General features: G+C 38.1%; 1 protein-coding gene across 6 annotated transcripts in view; it reads left to right on the plus strand.

Annotated features, from left to right (window-relative positions):
• CPLANE1 (ciliogenesis and planar polarity effector 1) overlaps positions 1–20020 on the plus strand; it is a 138975-nt gene that overhangs the window by 88712 nt on the left and 30243 nt on the right. For 4 of the 6 annotated variants that reach the window (XM_042996319.1, XM_042996351.1, XM_042996355.1 and 1 more), the window contains 7 exons: positions 2429–2500; positions 3740–3849; positions 4210–4405; positions 4625–4774; positions 9567–9820; positions 13279–13363; positions 16793–16957. In XM_042996319.1, coding sequence (XP_042852253.1) covers positions 2429–2500; positions 3740–3849; positions 4210–4405; positions 4625–4774; positions 9567–9820; positions 13279–13363; positions 16793–16957 — 1032 coding nt within the window. The remainder of the gene's footprint in view (positions 1–2428; positions 2501–3739; positions 3850–4209; positions 4406–4624; positions 4775–9566; positions 9821–13278; positions 13364–16792; positions 16958–20020) is intronic. The other 2 variants (XM_042996327.1, XM_042996334.1) reach the window with 2 other exon arrangements.

Raw genomic sequence — 20020 nt, forward strand, 5'->3', positions numbered from 1 at the left:
TACTTTACAAATTTTAAACTTAAAATATTTTAATGTTTATTCTTGAGAGAGAGAGAGAGAGAGAGACAGAGCATGAGCAGGGGAAGGGCAGAGCGAGAGAGGGGCACAGAATCTGAAGCAGGCTCCAGGCTTTGAGCTGTCAGCACAGAGCCCAATGCAGGGCTCAACTCATGAAACTATGAGATCATGACCTGAGCTGAAGTCAGATGCTTAACCGACTGAGCTGCCCAGGCGCCCTGACAAATTTTAAACTTTAAAATTTCACTTGAATTTATGGTAACTTAATTAATACACAATAGAAATTTTTGTTCAAAATACCTTGGACTACATCCTAAATCAGTAGAGACAATGTTTTGAATTTGGGTTCTCTACGCCATTAATTGCCTTCACTGGGATTTCGTGCCTAAAACTGAGAGACCTGGGGCTGTGGCTGGTGAAGCTGAGTCAGGAAGAGGACTAGGTTGGATTTGCTGTGGAAAGGGCATACGTAACTATGTCCAAGAACAGAGGAAAGAAAAGTTGAAGGACCTATTATTTGGAATTTTGCCTGACAAACTTCCTCATTAGTGTAAGTGCTCCGACCTTTGTGCTGTCGCAATTCTTTTCTATGATATGTAGGAAACAGTTGCTCTTAACTGTGTTCAGAACCTTGCAAGTGCTTTTTTAAACCTCTAATTTAAGTTATTATAAAATAATATTTATTGATATGGTTTCAAAATAATATATGATCATTATAGAATATTTGGATAATGTAGCAAGTTATGTAGAGGATGAAATTAACTGTAATCATGCCACTTAGAAGTAACATTTTGATGATTTTTCTTTCAGTCTTCTTTTGTACATTTTACATAGTTTGGTACAGTAGATAGTACAGGTGTCCTCCCTCTGTGTCTGAACTGTCATCTTCCAAATATTATTACTATCTTCCCTGAGAATTTAACCCTTTGTGGGTCCCAGTGTTTGTCTTTTACCCAGATACCTTTGGACACTCTCTACTCAGTCTCTTTAATAAATTACTCAGTATTTATCTACATTATAGTTCAAACATACATAGTGTATATATATATATATATATATATATATATATATATGTATATATATATATGTATATAGTATATGCACTGTAGCATATACTTATAGTATTTATTTGTGTTATACTATATATTTACTTACATTATAGCATATACTATATGTTTGCAGTATAGCATCTGTATTCTATGGTCCCCCTCTGGACCCCCCCTATGCATGGTCCCCCCATGCATACAGATATGGTCAGTATTATTGCATATTGCACACAAACTAATGGATTAAATGAACATTAGTTAAGAAGTGATGTTCAAAATGCTTTATATTTAGTAATCTTTGATGGATAGTTATTTAAATGTTTAAGAAGTGTTTACTAATGTTTGGCAGTATTGGATAGGCTGGAACACCTTTTTCTCCCCCATTTAAAAAGTTTCCTGGTATTTGACTATGCAGCACATTTTTTTAGAATGGATTAGATTTGGATAACAGAAGTTACCTATATTTTGGATCCTTTGCTTTTCACTTTGATGTCTGCTTATGCCAAACATTTATGTCATGAAAAAGTACTTTGTAAACATATTCCTTCTTCCAGCTGTGTCATAAAATATTTAACTAATTCTTTAAAACTTTTTTTAATGTTTATTTATTTTTGAGAGAGAGAGAGACAGAGACAGAGATTGTGAGTGGGGGAGGGGCAGAGAGAGAGGGAGACACAGAATCCGAAGCAGGTTCCAGGCTCTGAGCTGTCAGCATAGAGCCTGACACAGAGCTCCAACTCACAGACTGAGAAATCATGACCTGAGCCAAAGTTGGATGCTTAACCAACTGAGCCACCCAGATGCCCCTAACTAATTCTTTATTGTTGAATGTATTAGGTGGTTTCTAGTATTTTTCTCCTATAAATAATGCCTCAGTGAGTATCTTCTCATATATGAGAGGTTTTTTTTTTTTTTTTTTTTTTTGTCATCATGTTGATTTAGCTCTTTTATCTTTACTCATCTGACAGGTCATGAAAATGCATCTTACTATTTAGTTTTTCTTTCTATCTGAATGAGGTTGAGCATGTAGAAGATGTTTTTCGATGCAAATGGTGAATACACACTTGGGAAACATTCTTAAAAGTTAAAGCCTTTGCGAAAGCCTTGAAGGTAGTTTGTTGCTATGTAGTCTTCTAAAGCTGGCAACCTGTTTGCTAGAAGTCTCTTATCATGCAGGTATCAGGCCCAGGGTAAATAATAATAAAATCTGAAATTATCGTTAATTTTTAAAAACTAAATTCGTAAGCTGTCTACTACCTTTAATACATGATATCTAAAAATCTGCGTTCATGTATTTAATTTTTGTTTGTTAATTTTTTTCTGGTTTTTTTCTTTTCACTTCAAATCTCCTCGTTGACTACAAGATAAAAAAGCTGCTTCTCAAGAAGTTGTTTCTGAATGTTGTAAAAATGAACAAATCATTTCTTCCATATCAGGTGTGATTTTTTCTTTTTTTTTCTGCTAATAGCATTGCTACTTAAAGATTATGTTTTTGTCATGCCAAAACAAGAGTTACCGCCATCCATAAAAACAGGAATAAAACCAATCAATTGAATCCATAGAGATAGAATGATAATTTAAGTATTTTCACTTTCCTTTTTTTCTAGGTTTTTGGTTGTCATATGGTTTAAATTCAAGCCTTGGTACCAAGTTTCTAGTATTCAATAAAATGAGAAGTTATATTTTACATAGGAATTTTGAAAGTAATGTTCTGTTAAAAATAAGGTGCTAGGGGGCACCTGAGTGGCTCAGTTGGTTGAGTGTCTGATTGGTTTCGGCTCAGGTCATGATTTCATGATCCTGAGAATGAGTCCCAGGTCGGGCTCTGTGCTAGGTGGGGAGTCTGCTTAAGATTTTCTCACTCCCTCCCCCTTTGCCCCACCCCTACTTGTGCTGCAGGGGCACTAGGAAGTAAAATTAGAGTCCTACGACAGAAGGCACAGAGTTAGACCATTTGCTAACCTACTGTGACAGGCTTCTTTATTGTACTTTTGAAAAGAAGCTAGTGACTTTTGTAAAATTTCAATGTTAAACATTTTAAGGGGTAAAATTTAGCCAGGGCCTCTGTGAATATACTAGAAACTACTGAATTGTGAATTGTGCCCTTTTAAAGGATGTGAATTATATCCCAATAAAGCTGTTAAAACAAACAAATAATAAGAAACAGTGTTGAAAATAAAAAAACAAATTAGTTATGGGTTAATTTCCTAAACTGATTTTCTTGAAGTCTCCAAAAAAACCCATGACTTAATATATCTGAAATGGAAATAGGAAATTACAGCGTTTTCTTGACATTACTTAGACACTTTATTATTCTTGTGAATCATTCATATGAAAAAAGCACTAATCAATCTGCATTTAATTATTAATTACTCCAGAGTAAATTGCCCTTAGGATAGAATAAATTTATTTATACCTGTGAAGCTTCTACTTTGATTTTTTTTTTTTTTAAGATTTTATTTTTAAGTAATCTCTATATCCAACCTGGGGCCAAACTCACAACCCTGAGATCAGGAGCTACGTACTCCACTGACTGAGCCAGGAAGGTGCCCCCTACTTAGATTTTTAACAACAAAATTTTACGTTGTTTGTTGCTTACTTGTTACAATGCTAATGACTTGGAGTTATTTGTAGATTTTTTAAATATTCCTGATGATTCTTTTCTTAATTTTCAGAACATGAGCCTTTGAATGTTCCTGAAGTGTTGGCACCAGATGTATATTTAAATCTCAAACTTTCCACTGAAATATCAGAGAAACCTTTGTCACCTTCACCATCTGATCCGGTACTAAATTTGGTATTGGGCTTTGTTCAGAGGTTATAATAATACCTTTGTGCTAAAATTTATTATGGTCATCTGCATTATTCATTTGTATAGATGAAATGAGGCTAAAATCTCATCTGCTACTTTGTTGAAAAGATCAAAAAATTAAGATTTAGTTATTATGCCCCAAAGTATTGTAAGCTAAGACCATAACACATACTTCCTGCAGCTTTCCCTAAGTTAAATTCATATAAGCTCCTCTTGTTTAGGATTAAACTTTTTTTTTTTTTTTTTTTTTTTTTTACAGGGGAGGAGGGTTCAGAGTGGCTCTATAGAGTAAAAAGAATGTAACTCTCTTTGATTTTATGTGTTTTGGTTCAGGTTGGACACACTTACATAAATGTAGTTGACATTAAAGCTGATGATCTACAGGAATTGCCTGTCAGAGAAGAGCCTTCAGATGATAATATTATCAGACAGCAAAGTGATCATCTGGAAGTCCCATCTTCTGCAGAGTTACATTATATGGCAGCTTCAGTTACAAACGCTGTCCCCCTGCACAGTTTTAAGAGTGAAGGTAATAATTTTTTCTTGCCTTTTAAGTAGGTTAAAAACATTTTGAAAAATTCTTCAGTATAGCCTCATTCCCCCTTCTTAGGTCTCTTAGCACTCCTCTTGCAAACCTACTATAAGTCTGGATGTTTATATTCACATCTAGAAATGTTCTACTCGTCTCTTAAATACCTTATTTAGAAGGTTAGAATCAATCTTTGTATGCTTTTCATATTCTTGATAGAGTCTGCCACTTCCACCACAGATTTATTTTTTAAACCTGCAAAAGTGTCTCCATGCTGTCTAGATGGAAGAAGCTGGAGGGCAGCAATTTCAGAAGAGAAGGAGCCTGCTATCGCCTCACCTATACCATCAGAAATACAGCAGGACACAGGTGAATGCTCTAGCTGTGGAACATGATTCTCCCCCTTCTCTAAATTACTGTTGTATAGAGATAAGCTCTAAAACTTGGTAATTGCGAAAGAAGCCAGGAAAAGGCTTTTCCCTTGGTAAGGAGAGTGGGGGCAGATAGGTAAATGAGGTAGAGTCATGGTTCCAAGGCTGGGACTCATGGGTGTTTTGCAAGGAGACTACAGCTCTGTTTCCACATATGTCTTTTCTTAAGTAAGGAGGCTAAAAATAAATATCCTGTGGGATGTCATGAGTGCTTTGGTGTTAAAAAGGAATTCTCATGTTTAAAAAGGTAGGAGAGGCGTCTCACTTAAGCCTCTGACACTTGATTTTGGCTCAGGTCTTGATCTCATGGTTCATGAGATCAAGCCCCGAATTGGGGCTGACAGTGCAGAGCCTGCTTGGGATTCTCTCTCTCTCCCTCTCTCTCTACCCCTTCCCTGAACACGTGCACGTGCTCTTATTTCTTTCCCCCCCCCACCCCTTCGTCAAAAATAAACTTTAAAAAGGTGGGAGATTCTAGAATAGCACATAGAAAATACACAAGTATGTAGCCAACCATAAAATATTACTAATAAAATATTCAGTTTATAGTTATAAACCAGGTTGTATTATTGCTAAATATTTGTAAGATTTAGAATATTTCTCCAAAACCTAAAGTTATTACATCCAGTAGATGATTAGAATAATCTTAATATGCAATCAGACTTCCTGCAATAGAAGCTCAGTGTCTCTTCTGGGTTCCGCAGCTGTTGGGAGGAGTGGACCCAGCCTTATGGTTGTCAGATGTTTGGGGGGCAGAGTCCAGCCCTGCCTGCTAATTGTGTATCAACAATGTGCACTCAGGAGATTTGAGGAAGGATGGGTGGCAGGGAAACCTCACCTTAGGATGTGATGCCTCACCTTAGGCATGTGTGTTACAGCTGTGTATACCAGTAAGTGCTAGCATTTCAGATTTTGAAGGCTTTGCCCTTTCTCTCTCCTGTCTTGGGGCTGTTTGGTGCATGGGTACTGGAGGGAGAATGTATGAAGCTAACCATCTTTCAGGCTGGGGAAGTGTGTGGGGAAGTGAAAAGAGCTTGACTTTTATTTTTTTAATTAAAAAAAAGTATTTATTTTTGAGAGAGAGAGCGAGAAACAGCACAAATGGGGAAGGGGCAGAGAGAGAGAAAGAGGGAAACACAGAATCTGAAACAGGCTCAGAGCTCAAATCCATGAAGTGTGACCTCATGACCTGAGCTAAAGTCGGACGCTTAACCGACTGAGCCACCCAGGCACCCCAGAGGTTAACTTTTAGATTCAAATAGAACAGACCCAGTTTTTAGTCCCAGCTCTGTCACTTCAGAGTTTGGATACTTTTTGCAAGTAAATTAACTTTATCTGATCCTTACTTGCATCTCTGTGAGATACAACCTCATAGGCTTGTCATGTGGGTTACATCCAGCCAAATACCTGTGGGCTACTTAATTAGTTTCCCTTCATTTTCACACCCATCAACTGGAACCACACCCATCTCCCTATGATCCCTGACTGTGCTCACCCAGCATTTCAAATTACTTACAAGCTACTGGTTAATTTCCTTCATCAGTGAGATCAAGTCTATTCCACCTTGTGGAAGATCATTCTCTGGATCTGGTTATAAAAATATGTCAGCGGACCCTTCTCCCTTTATTAAATCAAGCAACTTTAAAATGCCAATGAAAAGGAAGAGTTTTATATTTTGAAAATAAATTCCATCATGGTATTTATATAACATACCTTAAAGATTCAGAATATAGGGGCGCCTGGGTGGCTCAGTCGGTTAAGCATCTGACTTCGGCTCAGGTCATGATCTCACCGTTCGTGAGTTCGAGCCCACGTCGGGCTCTGTGCTGACAGCTCAGAGCCTGGAACCAGCTTCAGATTTTGTGTCTTCCTCTCTCCGCGCCCCCCCCCCCCCCCATCCCTTGGTCACACTCTGTCTGTCTTTCTCTCTCACAAGTAAATAAACATTAAAAAAAAATTTTTTTTAAAGATTCAGAATATAGTTATACAATAGAGTTGAGTGGGATTTGTATTATAGCAAAAGGCTGGCAGAAGGAAGGACAGGGTCCCTAAGTATTTAAAACAAAAGCAAAACAAATAATAATTTCTGCTTTTAGTGATACTTGCTCACTAAACTTGCTCACAATTTTGAATGACAGCAGCTTCCTATTTTAGAAACCATCTCCAAAAGGAATGCTTTCAGCTATTAATAGCAAGCAGAGCTTTGCTGGATGGACAGAGGGAGAACATTTCAGTGTCAGTGGAACTCAGTATTTAACCCTCCTAGATTTTTGCTATTAGTCAGTGGGAGTGGAGCAGATTCTCCAGAGAAAGGGAAGCTATGTTTCATTATGTATGTAGGCCATTCTGGATTTTGAGCATGTCTGGTTCTTTTGCTACATTTTCTACGTGAAGTTTGTATATGAAATTCTTTCCTGAGAGTGACTAAGGGAGACACCTCAGGCTGCTGAGAAACAGGAAGGATAGATGGTAAAGTACTATGAGTCAAGCTATAAAAAGGTAAGGCCAGGGGTGCCTGACTGGATCAGTCAGAAGAGCATGCAACTCTTGAATCTCAGGTTCATGAGTTTGAGCCTCACGTTAGGTGTAGAGATTCCTTATAAAAAAAAAAAAAAAAAAAAAAAGTAAGGCCAAAACAGGTAGGGGAAGATAATACAACCACCATTGCCAGCATTGGAATTTACCATTATCTTCTCATCGGAAGCTTCACGCTAGACTGGGGCTGGGAGATAATAAGCACTATATATTTATATATTTAGTGATTCCATGTATTTAGTGATTCACATTTTTCAGAGTGTTTTGTTGCATAATTTGATCCTCACAAACCTCTTTGAGTTAGGTAGGACAGGCATCATAATCCTCATTTGAGTGACTATTCAATAAACACTAAGACAGGGGCCAGATATCAGGGCTGAAGAAGAGAGTACTACCAGGTTCTCTGCCTGTGGGCTCACCTATAGGAGGAAAGGAAGGCAGAGAAGGAGATGATTATGACACAGCATGGTAAGTGCTGTCAAGGTGGTATGGATGAGATTCTTGGGGAATACAGCGTGTAATCCATCTCCAGGGAGGACTAGACTATTGGGAGGAGAGATGCCTAAATGGAATCTTAAAGGAAAGTAGGACTTGGTGAGACAAAAGGCATACAGACTGAGAGAATAGGTTGTGCAATGACTTGGAAGTTTGATGAAGCCTGCAGAGATTGAGAAAATTGAAGTTCATTTGGTTTAGAGGCAGTGGAGCAGTTTGCTTGTTTAAGAAACAGCAAGAGATGAGCTGGAGAGGGGGGCAGAGGAAAGACTGAATGTCATTGTCCTCACAGGCATTTGGACTTTTAAGATGAAGGCATTAGAGAAACACTGAAGACTTTGAGGTGAGAAAGGAACAATATCAGATTTGTCTTTTAAAAGATCTTGAGGAGGGGGGGCACCTGGGTGGCTCAGTCAGTTGAGCATTTGACTCCTGATCTTGGTTTGGGTCATAATCTCATGGTTTGTGAGATCAAGCCCCGGGTCAGATTCTGCTCTGACAGAGTGGATCCTGCTTAGGATTCTCTCTCTTACTCTCTCTGTGCTTCCCTGCTTGTGCACACATTGTACTCTCTGTTTCTCTGAAAATGAATAAATAAACTAAAAAAAAAAAAAAGAGAGAGATTCTCTCTCTCTCTCTCCTCCTGCCCCTCTCCCCCACTTGCATTCTCTCTCTCTCAAATAAAAAATTAAAAAAAAATCTGTGTGGAAGATGGACTACGTGAGGGCAAAATAGAGATACTAATTGGCGTCTATCTATTGTGAAAGCTTCACCTAAGCAGTGGTAGTAGGAATGGAGATTTTGGTTGGTAATCCTCAATATTCAGTGTTACTTTGGATCTGAAGGAAAGAGAAGAAGCTTGAATGACTCTCAGGCCTGTGGCTTAGGAACCTGGGTGAATGATAGTGCTGTTCACCAACCTGGGGAATCAGGAAGAGGGGGCAGGTTGGAGGGGCAGAGTTTCGATTGGTGTGCTTTTGGGACAACCTAAATGAGATATCCAGGACACAGGGCTGGAGCTCACAAAGGTGCCATGTGAATTTGAGAGTCACCTGTGCATCAGTGACATCACCCAGGGAGAGTGGGCAGGGTGAGAAGAAAAGTGAGCAGAGATTGGCACCCTGGAAATACTGATGGGTCAGAGGGGCAGGTGCAGAAGAGAAGAACAAGAAGACAGCTAAGATGGAAGACCAGTAAGGGGAGGAAGAGACCCAGAAGCCAGAAAAAGGATGCATTTAAAAAAGTGTTTCAAATTTGGGACAAGAATCAATTGACTTGAAGAGTAAGGGAGAGTCATTGGCTTTGATATTGGTCTTGGGAGGTTTGGTGTTAGCCTGAGATCCCATGTAGAGTTGGTAATGGCCCACAGCAGGCCTGGCTTTTACTGTGTGACATTGTTGGTTTTCAAGTAGAGTTTTTGAAAAGTCAAGAATATTAAATAAAGTTGCTTTTTGAGGAAGCAGAGGGTAAAAATAACATTCAAACTGCCTTGTATACGGAGTCCTATGGTAATAGTAATACTGTTACATATTCTTATTTCACAACAGACAACTCTCAGAAGTCAGGAAGCTGAAGTGTTAGAAAATTTCTGAAGGAATGTTTTGTTGACTTAAACTGAGGTCTTCAAAAAAATTAGATCATCAGCATCTACTTCTCCCTTAATTGTAATCAATTCTGATATTACCTTTATTACTATTTAGATATGCTGAAGCCAGATTGCCGATTCAAAGAGCAGAGCTCAAAGTCATCTGCCGCAGAGGAGTATCTGCTCTGGGAGCTACTGCGGGATGTCTCTGCGGCTCGTCCCGCACAGAGCTCTGCAGCTCGCCGGCTAGAGCATCTTACGTCTAAGCTTCAGAAAATTGATGAACAACTGTTAGCAATAGAGAACATTGCTGAAAACATAGAACGGGATTGCCCCAGACAAAAAGTGCTAGATCGACATTGTGATAAGGTAGACTGTCTTTTATTTTAGCTGTTTGTTTGTTACTGAGTTATTAGATTTTGGTGTGATGTAAGTTTGGATGGACATTTGATTTTTCAAAATAATGGGAAATTAATTAATTAATTAATTTATTTATTTGTTGAATTTAGGGTTTCTCAACCTCAGCATGACTGACATTTGGGCCAGATAACTCTCTGTTGTAGGAGGCCGTCCTGTGCATTGTAGGATGTTCAGTAGCATAATAATAATAAAAATGTCTTCAGATGTTGCCAAATGTTCTTTGGGTGGCAAAATCACCCCCAGTTGAGAACCACTGCCTTAAACTTTTAAGAAGTGAACCAGTGCTTCCTACCATGAAAAGAAATAGTTGAATTAGAAAACAAGAATGTGGTTTTAAATGAACCCTGCCCTTAATTATCATTTTCTTCAGCAAGATTTTTTTTTAACTTTACAAATATTGTTGTCTTTATATTTGGAATTCTCGGTTTCTTTTAAATATTTTATACAATGGGAATAGTAGTCCTTGGATGGTTTCTGTATCTTTAAAAAATACTCATGAGAAAGAGATTATTTATGTGTATTATCATGGTAGTTAGACAAATAGAAAGGAAGTCTTAAACATGAATTAATTATTTTGCACAAACTTTTTTTTTTAGGAAGTAAAATTCACATAAAATAAAGATTAAGGAACTAACAGCAAAAATATTTTGAGTGTGTAAAAGCCTTGTATTGGGAAATGCAAATTGGTCTGCAGGATAAGAATTCCATCACTGACTTACCTAACAAATATTCCAGGCTGCTAGCAGGTTGAGATTTTAAAAGATGTATTTATTAGGTTTATAGTATTTCTTTAATTCAAACATTTAACACATATTAAAAAGTTAAGATTAAACACATGTGAAATTACACTGAAAAAATACGAGGTAGGGCTACTATTAAGTAACATTATTATGATGTTTATTTGGTTGTTTTCCTTTTTGTTTTTTTAACCCAGACTTAAATATATCACTTCAAAATGAGTGTTAAGTTTCAGAGTCATCTTTGGAACTCCTAATTTCAAGGAATCACTTTCAAAGTTGCTTTATGTCCTAGTATATTAAGCATATCTAAAGCCAAATACGTTACTTAGCCTTGAATCTAGTCTTAATCCTGGCTTGCTCCAGAGTCCAAGAGTTTGTTCCTTCAGTAAACGTTGAGCTTCTGCTATATGCTGGGCCATGTGCTAAGTTGTGGGAATGGAAAGATAAACAAGGCATACATAGTCACTACTCTCAAGCAGCTTAGAATCTAACAAGGGAAGACAGATGTATACTCCAGTATATGCGTATGAACAGGGTGCAGTGAGAACAGTATGGGACACACGACCTGTTGTGCACTAGAGAAGTGAGTGAGTGAAGGGGTGGCATCAGAGAAGGCTCTGTAGAGCTTACTCTTGAGCTGATAATGAATTGATATTCATCAGTGAGATAAGGAAAGGCTGATGGGACATTGTGAGGTAGAGGTTGATGGTACTGGGCTTTAAGACATCTGGCAGTAGAGGTAGGTAGGGGCAGGTAAGGCATGATGGAAAGTATTGTTTTCCATGTCAAGTGATTAGGATTTTATCCCATAAATAGGCAGTAGGAAACCATTGAAGAATTTTAAGCAGTGAAATGATATGATCAGATACTCTGGCAGCAGTGTGGAGGGGAGATTGGAGAGGATAAGACTGAGAACAGGGAGATCAACTGGGTCACAGTGGTTCTAAACTGACTCATTAGAGTCATCTTGGGGAACTTGTTAGAATTGCAAACTTATGGCCTCATACCCCTGAGATTCTGATTTCAAGTAATCCTAGGGTGGGACCCAGGAATTTGTGTTATTAGTAACCTTCAAAAATGATTCTTATGTAGCTAGCTCTGTAATTTTTGTAGTTAGGTCTATACTGGGTTTACTGATTGATGTTTGAGATCCACTGAATACCAAGCCAAGAAGTAACACTAACCTGAACGTTAGCATTGAGGATGAAGGGAAGGATGCTGCAGGACTCAGAGGGTGATCAGTTGTGGGAAGGTGAAGAATAGAAAGATCACAATGGTGTCCAGATTTTGAGCCTGGAGTCATTTTCCAAACTAGGGAAGAAGTAGTATGTGTGTTTTGGGAGGAGGGAGGCACAGTGATTTCAGTCAGAAACATGTTAAATTTGAGGTGCTGTGAGATTAGTAGGCAGTTGGATATATGCTTCTGGAGCTTAGGAGCTAGATTTGGGTTGATGGTACAGATTTTAGAGTCCTTAGGAGGAAGTTCGAATCATAATAGGCCATTCACCCAGAGAGAGTACACTGAATGAGGAGTAAAAGAGGATAAAGGGCAGAATTTTGTGGGTGCACAAACTTTTAAAGATGAAGATTCAACCACAAAGCTTGAGAAGGAACATTCTGAGGTAGTAAGAGACTCAGGAGAAAGCAAACCAAAGGAAGAGTTTCGAGAAGGAATTTCCACATATCTGGATCCATTACATAAAAGGACAGGTGTGTAAGTCGTGATCTTTTTCAAAATATACATGGCAGGCCTACTGAATCTGGGGTGGTAGGGTATGGACAGAGGAAGGGGCAGTGGCTTGGCAAGGGGAAGGGTGCAGATCACACACATGTATTTTGAAAAAGTTCCTAAAAATTCTGTAACCGCTCCCCTCTCGGCCCAAGCCTTTTTTAACATTGGAGGACAGGGATTGTGCCTTTTGCTTGGCACATGTCAGGCATTTGATGAATGTTTATTTAATGGCTATCTTTGCTCTCTGTTTTAGATTCTGACAGTAATAAAATCACATTTATATAATAAAGACTTATTACCAGAACAGTTAATAATAATTGTAGCACAAGCTTGGGAGACAATTTCAAAGGAAGAGAAGTTGCTCAAACTCCAAAAGTATTTAGTCTGCTAAGGTGACTACTTGGAAGGAGCTAGCACTAATTTAAATGAAATGTTGGGCATATTGTTTTAAAATATTCTCATCCTGTTGTAATGTACACATAAATACAGAGGTTTTGACTTGTGTATTTTAATTAATAGAACAGACTGTAAGCCTGGAAGAGGCAGAGGGATACTTTTGCACAAGTGCTGACTAGGGGCTTTGAAGACCTAGGTTGAGATCCATATTCTGCCACTAAGAAAGTCACTCAATTTCTTTGGGCCCTCTTCTCTCATCTGTAAAATGAAGGTTTTGTCTAAGTGGTAATTCACATTCCTCCCCAGTCTAAAATTATGTGATGCTGTTTTCCTTAGGAAAGGTTAAATCATTTAGACTACAAATAGATAAAAATTTCCTTCTCTTTATCTGTCCCCACCATTTAGCTCTTACTGGATGTAATCCCATTTCTTTCACTTGTTCCCTTAATATTTAAAATGTACATAAAATTATTTAACAATGTTGTGAAATTATCAAACTAAAATTTTCAAGTTATTTTTTTGTATGTGTTTTTCTACAGGGTGCATCCTTAGACCATATTGAATTGTCCTCTGGTCTTGAATCTGAAAAAACATCTGCTTCAAAAGCCACTGGTATTTTGGAAGGTTTGTGTGTGTGGTGGGAGGAGAGCAGGGGGGCCTGACCTTGCTCTGAAAGGGGAAGCATTGCCCTTGGGAGTGCCAGAATTGGGGACAGTTTTCATTTGTGAGCTGAAGCCATCAGTCCCCTAATTGTTAGATTAGGATATTTTTGTGATCATGTGATTGGCTCCTACCCATGCCATTTTTTCCTGAGAAGCCAGTGCTGTAAACTCCTAGAGTGGGGCAGCACCAGCCACACACTCGCTGAGGTTGCACACAGCTTTGTGCTGTGGTTGCTCTTTGTCCCTGGTCATCTGCAGAACTGGAATTTGAGGTTCTGATTAAATGGCCAGGCAGTGGTGAGATGGTATGTTTTTGCATTTCTCATTGAAATAATGAAACGAGGGTACTTAAAAACTTTTCTACTATATCTATAGTTGTTATCCTTACACTGTCTTTCATTCAGTCTTGTCAGCAATGTAATGCGTTTTTTAAAAACAGGCTTTGGTTTGTTGATTCTGTTTAATTTTTTTTTAATGTTTATTTTTGAGAGAGAGAGAGAGAGTGCAAGTGGGGGAAGGGCAGAGAGAGGGGGACAGAGAATCCCAAGGAGGCTCTGTGCTGACAGCAGAGAAGCCCAATGCGGGGCTCAAACTCATGAACTGTGAGAGTATGACCTGAGCTGAAACCAAGAGTTGAATGCTTAACTGACCGAGCCACCCAGGCGCTCCTAATTTTCTTTTTCATAAATTTCTATTCTTAGCTTTATGATTTCTTCTGTTTTTGAGGGCTTAACCTGTTGACTTTTTCCTAACTTCATTCTTTATCTTTTTCTAATGTGTGCATTTGAAGCTGAACGTGTTCTTGTAAGGACCCAGACAGGAGTGTTGATATGAACCACGTTTTGGTGTTGTTCAGATCTAAGTAGTTTGTAATTTGTATTAATATGTCTTCTTTAGGGACATCTGGGTGGCTTACTCTGTTAAGTGTTCAACTCTTGGTTTTGGCTGAGGTAATGATCTCACAGTTCGCTTGGGTCTCCATGCTGACAGCACAGAGCCTTCTTGGTATCTCTCTCTCCCTCTCTCTTTCCTCCTCTCTCTTCCTCTCTCTGCTTCTCCCCCACTTCTGCTCACTCACTCTCTCAAAATAAATAAATAAACTTAGAAAAAAAATATCTTCTTTAGTTTGTGAAAGGGATTTTTAGATTCTCAATATTATGGGGTTAGGGCTATATTTTTAATTTATTTACATTTTCATTGTATTATGTTTGTTTGAGAGAGTAAGCACACACATACAGGGGAGGAGCAGAGGGAGAGAGGGGAGCAGAGAGAGAGGATCTTGAGCAGGCTCCATGCCCAGTTTGTGATCTCTCACAAACTGTGAGATCATGACCTGAGCTGAAAAATAAAGAGTAAGATGCTTACCCAACTGAGCTACCCAGGTGCCCCTGGAATTTTCTCTTTATTTTTGGCTTATTTTATATTTTTGATACAAGTGTGTCTCAGTGTATACATTTTAAAAATTTATTCTATATGGGAGAGGAATGATTCTTTAAGTTGCAGGTTTAATGTTTGTTATTTTTCATCCATTTCCTTTTGAAGTATTGCTTCCTCCCCATTCTTTCTGTTCTGTTTTCTAAAACACCAGCTATTCGGACCTTCTCGCTTTATTCTGTCTCTTAACTATTAATTGCCATCTTTTTATCTCTCAGTGATATACTCAGGGTGATGTCATCCAATCTGTCTTTTAGTTTACTAATTTTCTCTTCCGTGTCTTCTTTGCTGTAGGATTTAATTTTTTTTTTTTTTTTACTGCATTCTTAATGTCTACAGGTTCTGTTTATTTCTTTTTCAAATCTATCTGTTTGCTGGATGTACTATCCTGTTCTTTTATTATGGTTTCTATGCCCTTTTATCTATTTAATGATTTTAGTAATATTTTATGCTGTTTTACTTCATGTGTGCATATTCTCAGTAGTCAAATCTGCATACTGCTCTCTTTCATGGTTGTTTCTTTGTGCGATTTGTAATTAAAAAAAATTTTTTTTAACGTTTTTATTTTTGGGGTAGAGAGAGATAGAGAGCAAGCAGGGGAGGGGCAGACACAGAATCTGAAATAAGCTCCAGACTCTGAGTTGTCAGCACAGCGCCTGGCGTGGGGCTCAAACCCACACACCATGAGATCATGACCTGAACCAAAGGTGGACGCTTAAATGACTGAGCCACCCAGGCACCCCTGTAATTTTTTTTTTTTTTTTTTTTTTTATCATGAACTTATCTTTAGGAGAGTTCTGCTGGGTTGTATACACTTGTCTTTGAAGTGGTTTTGTATTTGCTTCTTGCTATCTGCTGAAGTAGAAAGAGTTTGGGGAACAAGTTTTCCTATACATTTCTTGGCTTGGAGTTGCTTTACTACATAGATGGTATAAATTCAGATCCCATACCTGCTTGTGGCAAGACAGAGGTTTTGATTTCTCAGAGTTGACTTATTTTTCTCCCATCTACCATTCAGGAAGATAGAAAACTTCTTTGCTGCTTCTCCATGGTTTTTCTTATCCTCATTTTATGGACAGACCTATCCTTTAGTGCTCTAGGCCATGTGAAGGTAGCTCAGTTCTCCCCGCGGCTGATGGCAGAAACCACATCTCCTGTTTCTCTATGGACTATCCCAGCATCCTTCTCCATATATTGCCCAGCTTTGATTCCTTTTTCTTTTCTGGCACTGAGGGATTTCTTTATTTACAGGGCTTGTTTGCATATTAATCTATTTATTTTATTTTTTAATTCCTTTTAAGTAGGCTCCATGCTCAATGTGGGAGTTGAACTCACAACCGCATGACCTTGAGATGAGGAGCCACATGCTCTACTGACTAAGCCAGCCAGTGTCCCTAATCTTTTTTTTTTTTTTTAATTTAGCATTTCTTCTGTGTTTTTATAACAGGGTATGAACCTGTCCACTTCAGCTCAGTCTGCCATGTTTTCTGAAACTGATAATAAACTTAACAGTTTTGGGGTGCCTGGGTGGCTTAATTGGTTAAGTGTCCAGTTCTTGATTTCAGCGCAGGCCATGATCTCATGGTTTGTGAGTTCAAGTCCTGCATCAGGCTCTGCTCTGACAACACAGAGCCTGCTTGGGATTCTCTCTCACACTCTCTCTCTGCCCATTCCCTGCTCACATTCTCTCTCTCTCTCCTTTCTCTCTTTTGCTCTCTCTCAAAATAAATAAACTTTAAAAAAATAATAAACTTAATTAAAAAAAAAATAAGCATAATTTTTTTTTTACTGTGAGAGAGGTTAAGTTTTAAATATATTCAATTATATCATTATATAGTGGAAAGTTATCAAAATAATACGTTGTAAACTTCTATCTGTTGCCATGTAAAAGGGTTAACTAAGTGTTGTATCTTTTTTCCCTGTGCTTTCTTTCTTCTACTATTTTCCTTTGGATTAGCACATTTCCTGACTCATAGGAATGAGGAGGATCAAAGTGACAAAGAGGAGATTTCAGAAGCTGAATTTTCAGTAACAGAAACTCATTCTAGTCGGAAAACCTGTGTATTTCCTTCTGCTGATTCAGCGGTCAGCCTTTTCAGTGGCCAGAGTACAACTTCTCCTGGTATTGTTCTTCCCTTTTTTTGTTTACACTCTTATCTTCCAATACACTATTGTTGAAGAGTGTTTACTGGGAACACAGTTGTGAAGGATTTGTGAAGCCATTTTGCAATATTTATAAATTTCGGGGCAAGGGAAGTTACAATTTGTACCATTTATTGAAGAACTGTATTGTCATCTTCATTAGATATTGCAAGGATATATCTCTAACAAGATATAATGTATGATTAGATATCTCCAAGTTATTTTAATAAAATGTTAAGTGTATAGCAACTGGAATTACTGTACTATCTGATTTTTACAAAAATTGAGAAATTCAAACTCTGCCAACATTGAGAACCTGGAGTTTTAATTATGAAAACAAAACAACAGCTGTAGTGTATTGAGCCTCTGCTGGGTCCCCGATATTGCTGTGTTACATGCATTGACCCTGGTGTAAGCCTAACCTGTGAGGTAGATGCCATTATTGTCCCCATTTTATAGTGGAGGATATTGAGACTTAGAAAAGTTTAGTGCTATTTTTCTGTTTCATTTGGAGCTGGCAGTTAAAATGCTATTGTTTAGTCCTAACAAATACATTTTGTCATATGAATAATAGGTTATACTAAATATAACACTTGGGCTACTGATAGTGGCTTTGAAATATATATTTTTTAGCCCTTAGCTATTGATGGTCAAAAATGATGAATTTACTGAGGGTTTATAGTATATTTTATTATCATTTTTAAAGTTAATATAAGCAGTAAAAATGCTATTTAAAAAAACTGTTGTGTAAGGTTTATTTATTTATTTTGAGAGAGAGAGAGTTGGGGAAGGGCACAGAGAGAGTGAGACAGAGAATCCCAAGCAGGCTGCATGCTGTCAGCACAGAGCCTGACATGGGGCTTGAACCCATGAGCCATGAGATCATGACCTGAGCCGAAATCAAGAATAAAAAGCTCAATCAGCTGAGCCACCCAGGCTCCCCAAAGATGGTATTTTTAAATGACATTGCTGTTATTTAAATAAAACTAGTAAGAATCTGGCTTTAAGTCCTGTAATTTTTTTCTCTAAGTTCTTTGTAGATTCCATTTGTGTTTTAGTCATCACGGGGAGACAATCATTTCTGCTTCACCAGGTTGTTGTGAAGATTGACTATTGTATATAAAGCACCGAGCTGCAAACCTGATTCCTCTAGGGTCTCCGTCATCGGCAGCTTTTCTCTCCCCACTTACTGGGGAGAGATGACACATGACGTTAAGGAGGTTGCAGAGAGTTCTGACTGTATGTGAGAAGCATAAACTCCATTTTATCCCAGGGAATCACTGGAGAATTCTGAGCAGAAAAGTATAATAAGGGGGTTTTGAGAAAGACTAGAATGGAGGCAGAGATCCTTTGGTGAGCTGTTAAATTCATCTGGCCTGTGAAACAGTAAGAACCTGGGCAGTGTGTGAGAAAGCGAGAGACATTCTGAATAGGCAACTGCTGTCACTAAGTGGATAAAAGAGGAGAAGGAGAAAATTAATGGCTACTTTGTGTTGTTAGACTATAGGCATGAGGATATCCTAGCTCTGATGTCAAATTTGAGAGCACCTGTAGACCAAATGTAATAGTTGAATGTGATGCTGGGGTATATAAATGGCCATATTTAGGATCCTGTTTTTTATAGGAAGTGGAACTTGATGAGAGGTTTAGGCCTGAAAAACAGATGTAAGAGCCTTTTATATAATTATATAGTTAAGAATTAGTGCATCTGTTATCACCAAGCAATATGGAAAAAGGGAAAATGCCAAAGAGCAACCTGTGAAATGTCACCCTGTAGAGAGGAAGGGGAGCCTCCCAGTGAGGGACATGGACAAGTAGACTCTGGCGAGGGATTTTCAAGAAGTAGTAAGTGGCTAACAGTTTCACAAGAATCCATAAAGTCAAGAATAAAGATTGAATTTGTTAAGGACATTGGGTACTTTCAATATAAATATGAAGAGTAGAAGAAAGCTGGCTGGGGATAGAGATAGGCTCAAGAAGCTGTAAGTATAGACTACTTAAGAATTCTGATATTAAAAGGAAGTAGAAAAATAAGATAAGAGAAATGAAGTCAAAGATCATTTCAAGATGGGGATAAAGACAAAATCTTTAATGTTTAAAGAAAGTAGGAAAAGTGAGATGGAAAGTACCAGGTTGGGGAGGTGATTCATTCAGGATTGTAATAGCTTCTTAAGTTAGGAAGTGAGAGAAGAAAGGAGAAATGTCAGTAAATGGCATAACACATATAAAGATGGATAATTAAAATGTTTTTCTCTAGTATTCAATATCTAATGTAAATTAAAAAGGAAACCAAATTATTTTTTAGAGTACAGAATTTAGATGCCCTAATGGGTGTTTTCTCTTCCAAAGTTGGCATCTTAGAAGGATGGATAGTCACTCTCTTACTTCTAATGCTCAAAACCAGCTTAGATTTTCTCCTTTGAAATTGACTTCTGTTTCTTAGCACAGTCTTGTGGGTTTTTAAAAAAATTTGTGAGAGAGAGAGCACAAGTGGGGAATGGGGCGGGGTGGGTGGGGGAACAGAGGATCCAAAATGGGCTCCGTGCTTATAGCAGAGAGCCCGATGCAGGACTCGAACTCTACAGACTGCAAGATCATGACCTAAGCTGAAATCAAGAGTTGGATGCTTAATGACTGAGCCATCCAGGTGCCCTTCTTGTGATTGATCTTAACGGTGGCAAATAATTTACTCACTGAAAACAGATCTAAGTTTTGGAAATAGCTACAAGATTTCCAGAGGCATTTCTGAGAAATGAGGTAGATAATCAGGCTGAGAGTCACTGTTTGGAATTAAAAAAAAAAAAAGGAATTGTGATTTTCAAGGAATAAAGCTGATCTGTGTGTTCAGTAAATTATGAAGGCAGTCCCATAGAAGAGTTCCAAAACTGGTTTGAAAATGAACTAAGGATCAAATCATCCTGTGTAACTACTATGAAAAGGTATTTATTTGGATATAACACTTTTCTTCCCTTTGATAAAAGGAATCAGAAAAGAAATTTATAGTTATGATCTCATGGTTCAGGAGTTTGAGCCCTGCATTGGG

The sequence above is a fragment of the Panthera tigris genome, chromosome A1, assembly GCF_018350195.1.
Source record: "Panthera tigris isolate Pti1 chromosome A1, P.tigris_Pti1_mat1.1, whole genome shotgun sequence".
Lineage (NCBI taxonomy): Eukaryota > Metazoa > Chordata > Mammalia > Carnivora > Felidae > Panthera > Panthera tigris.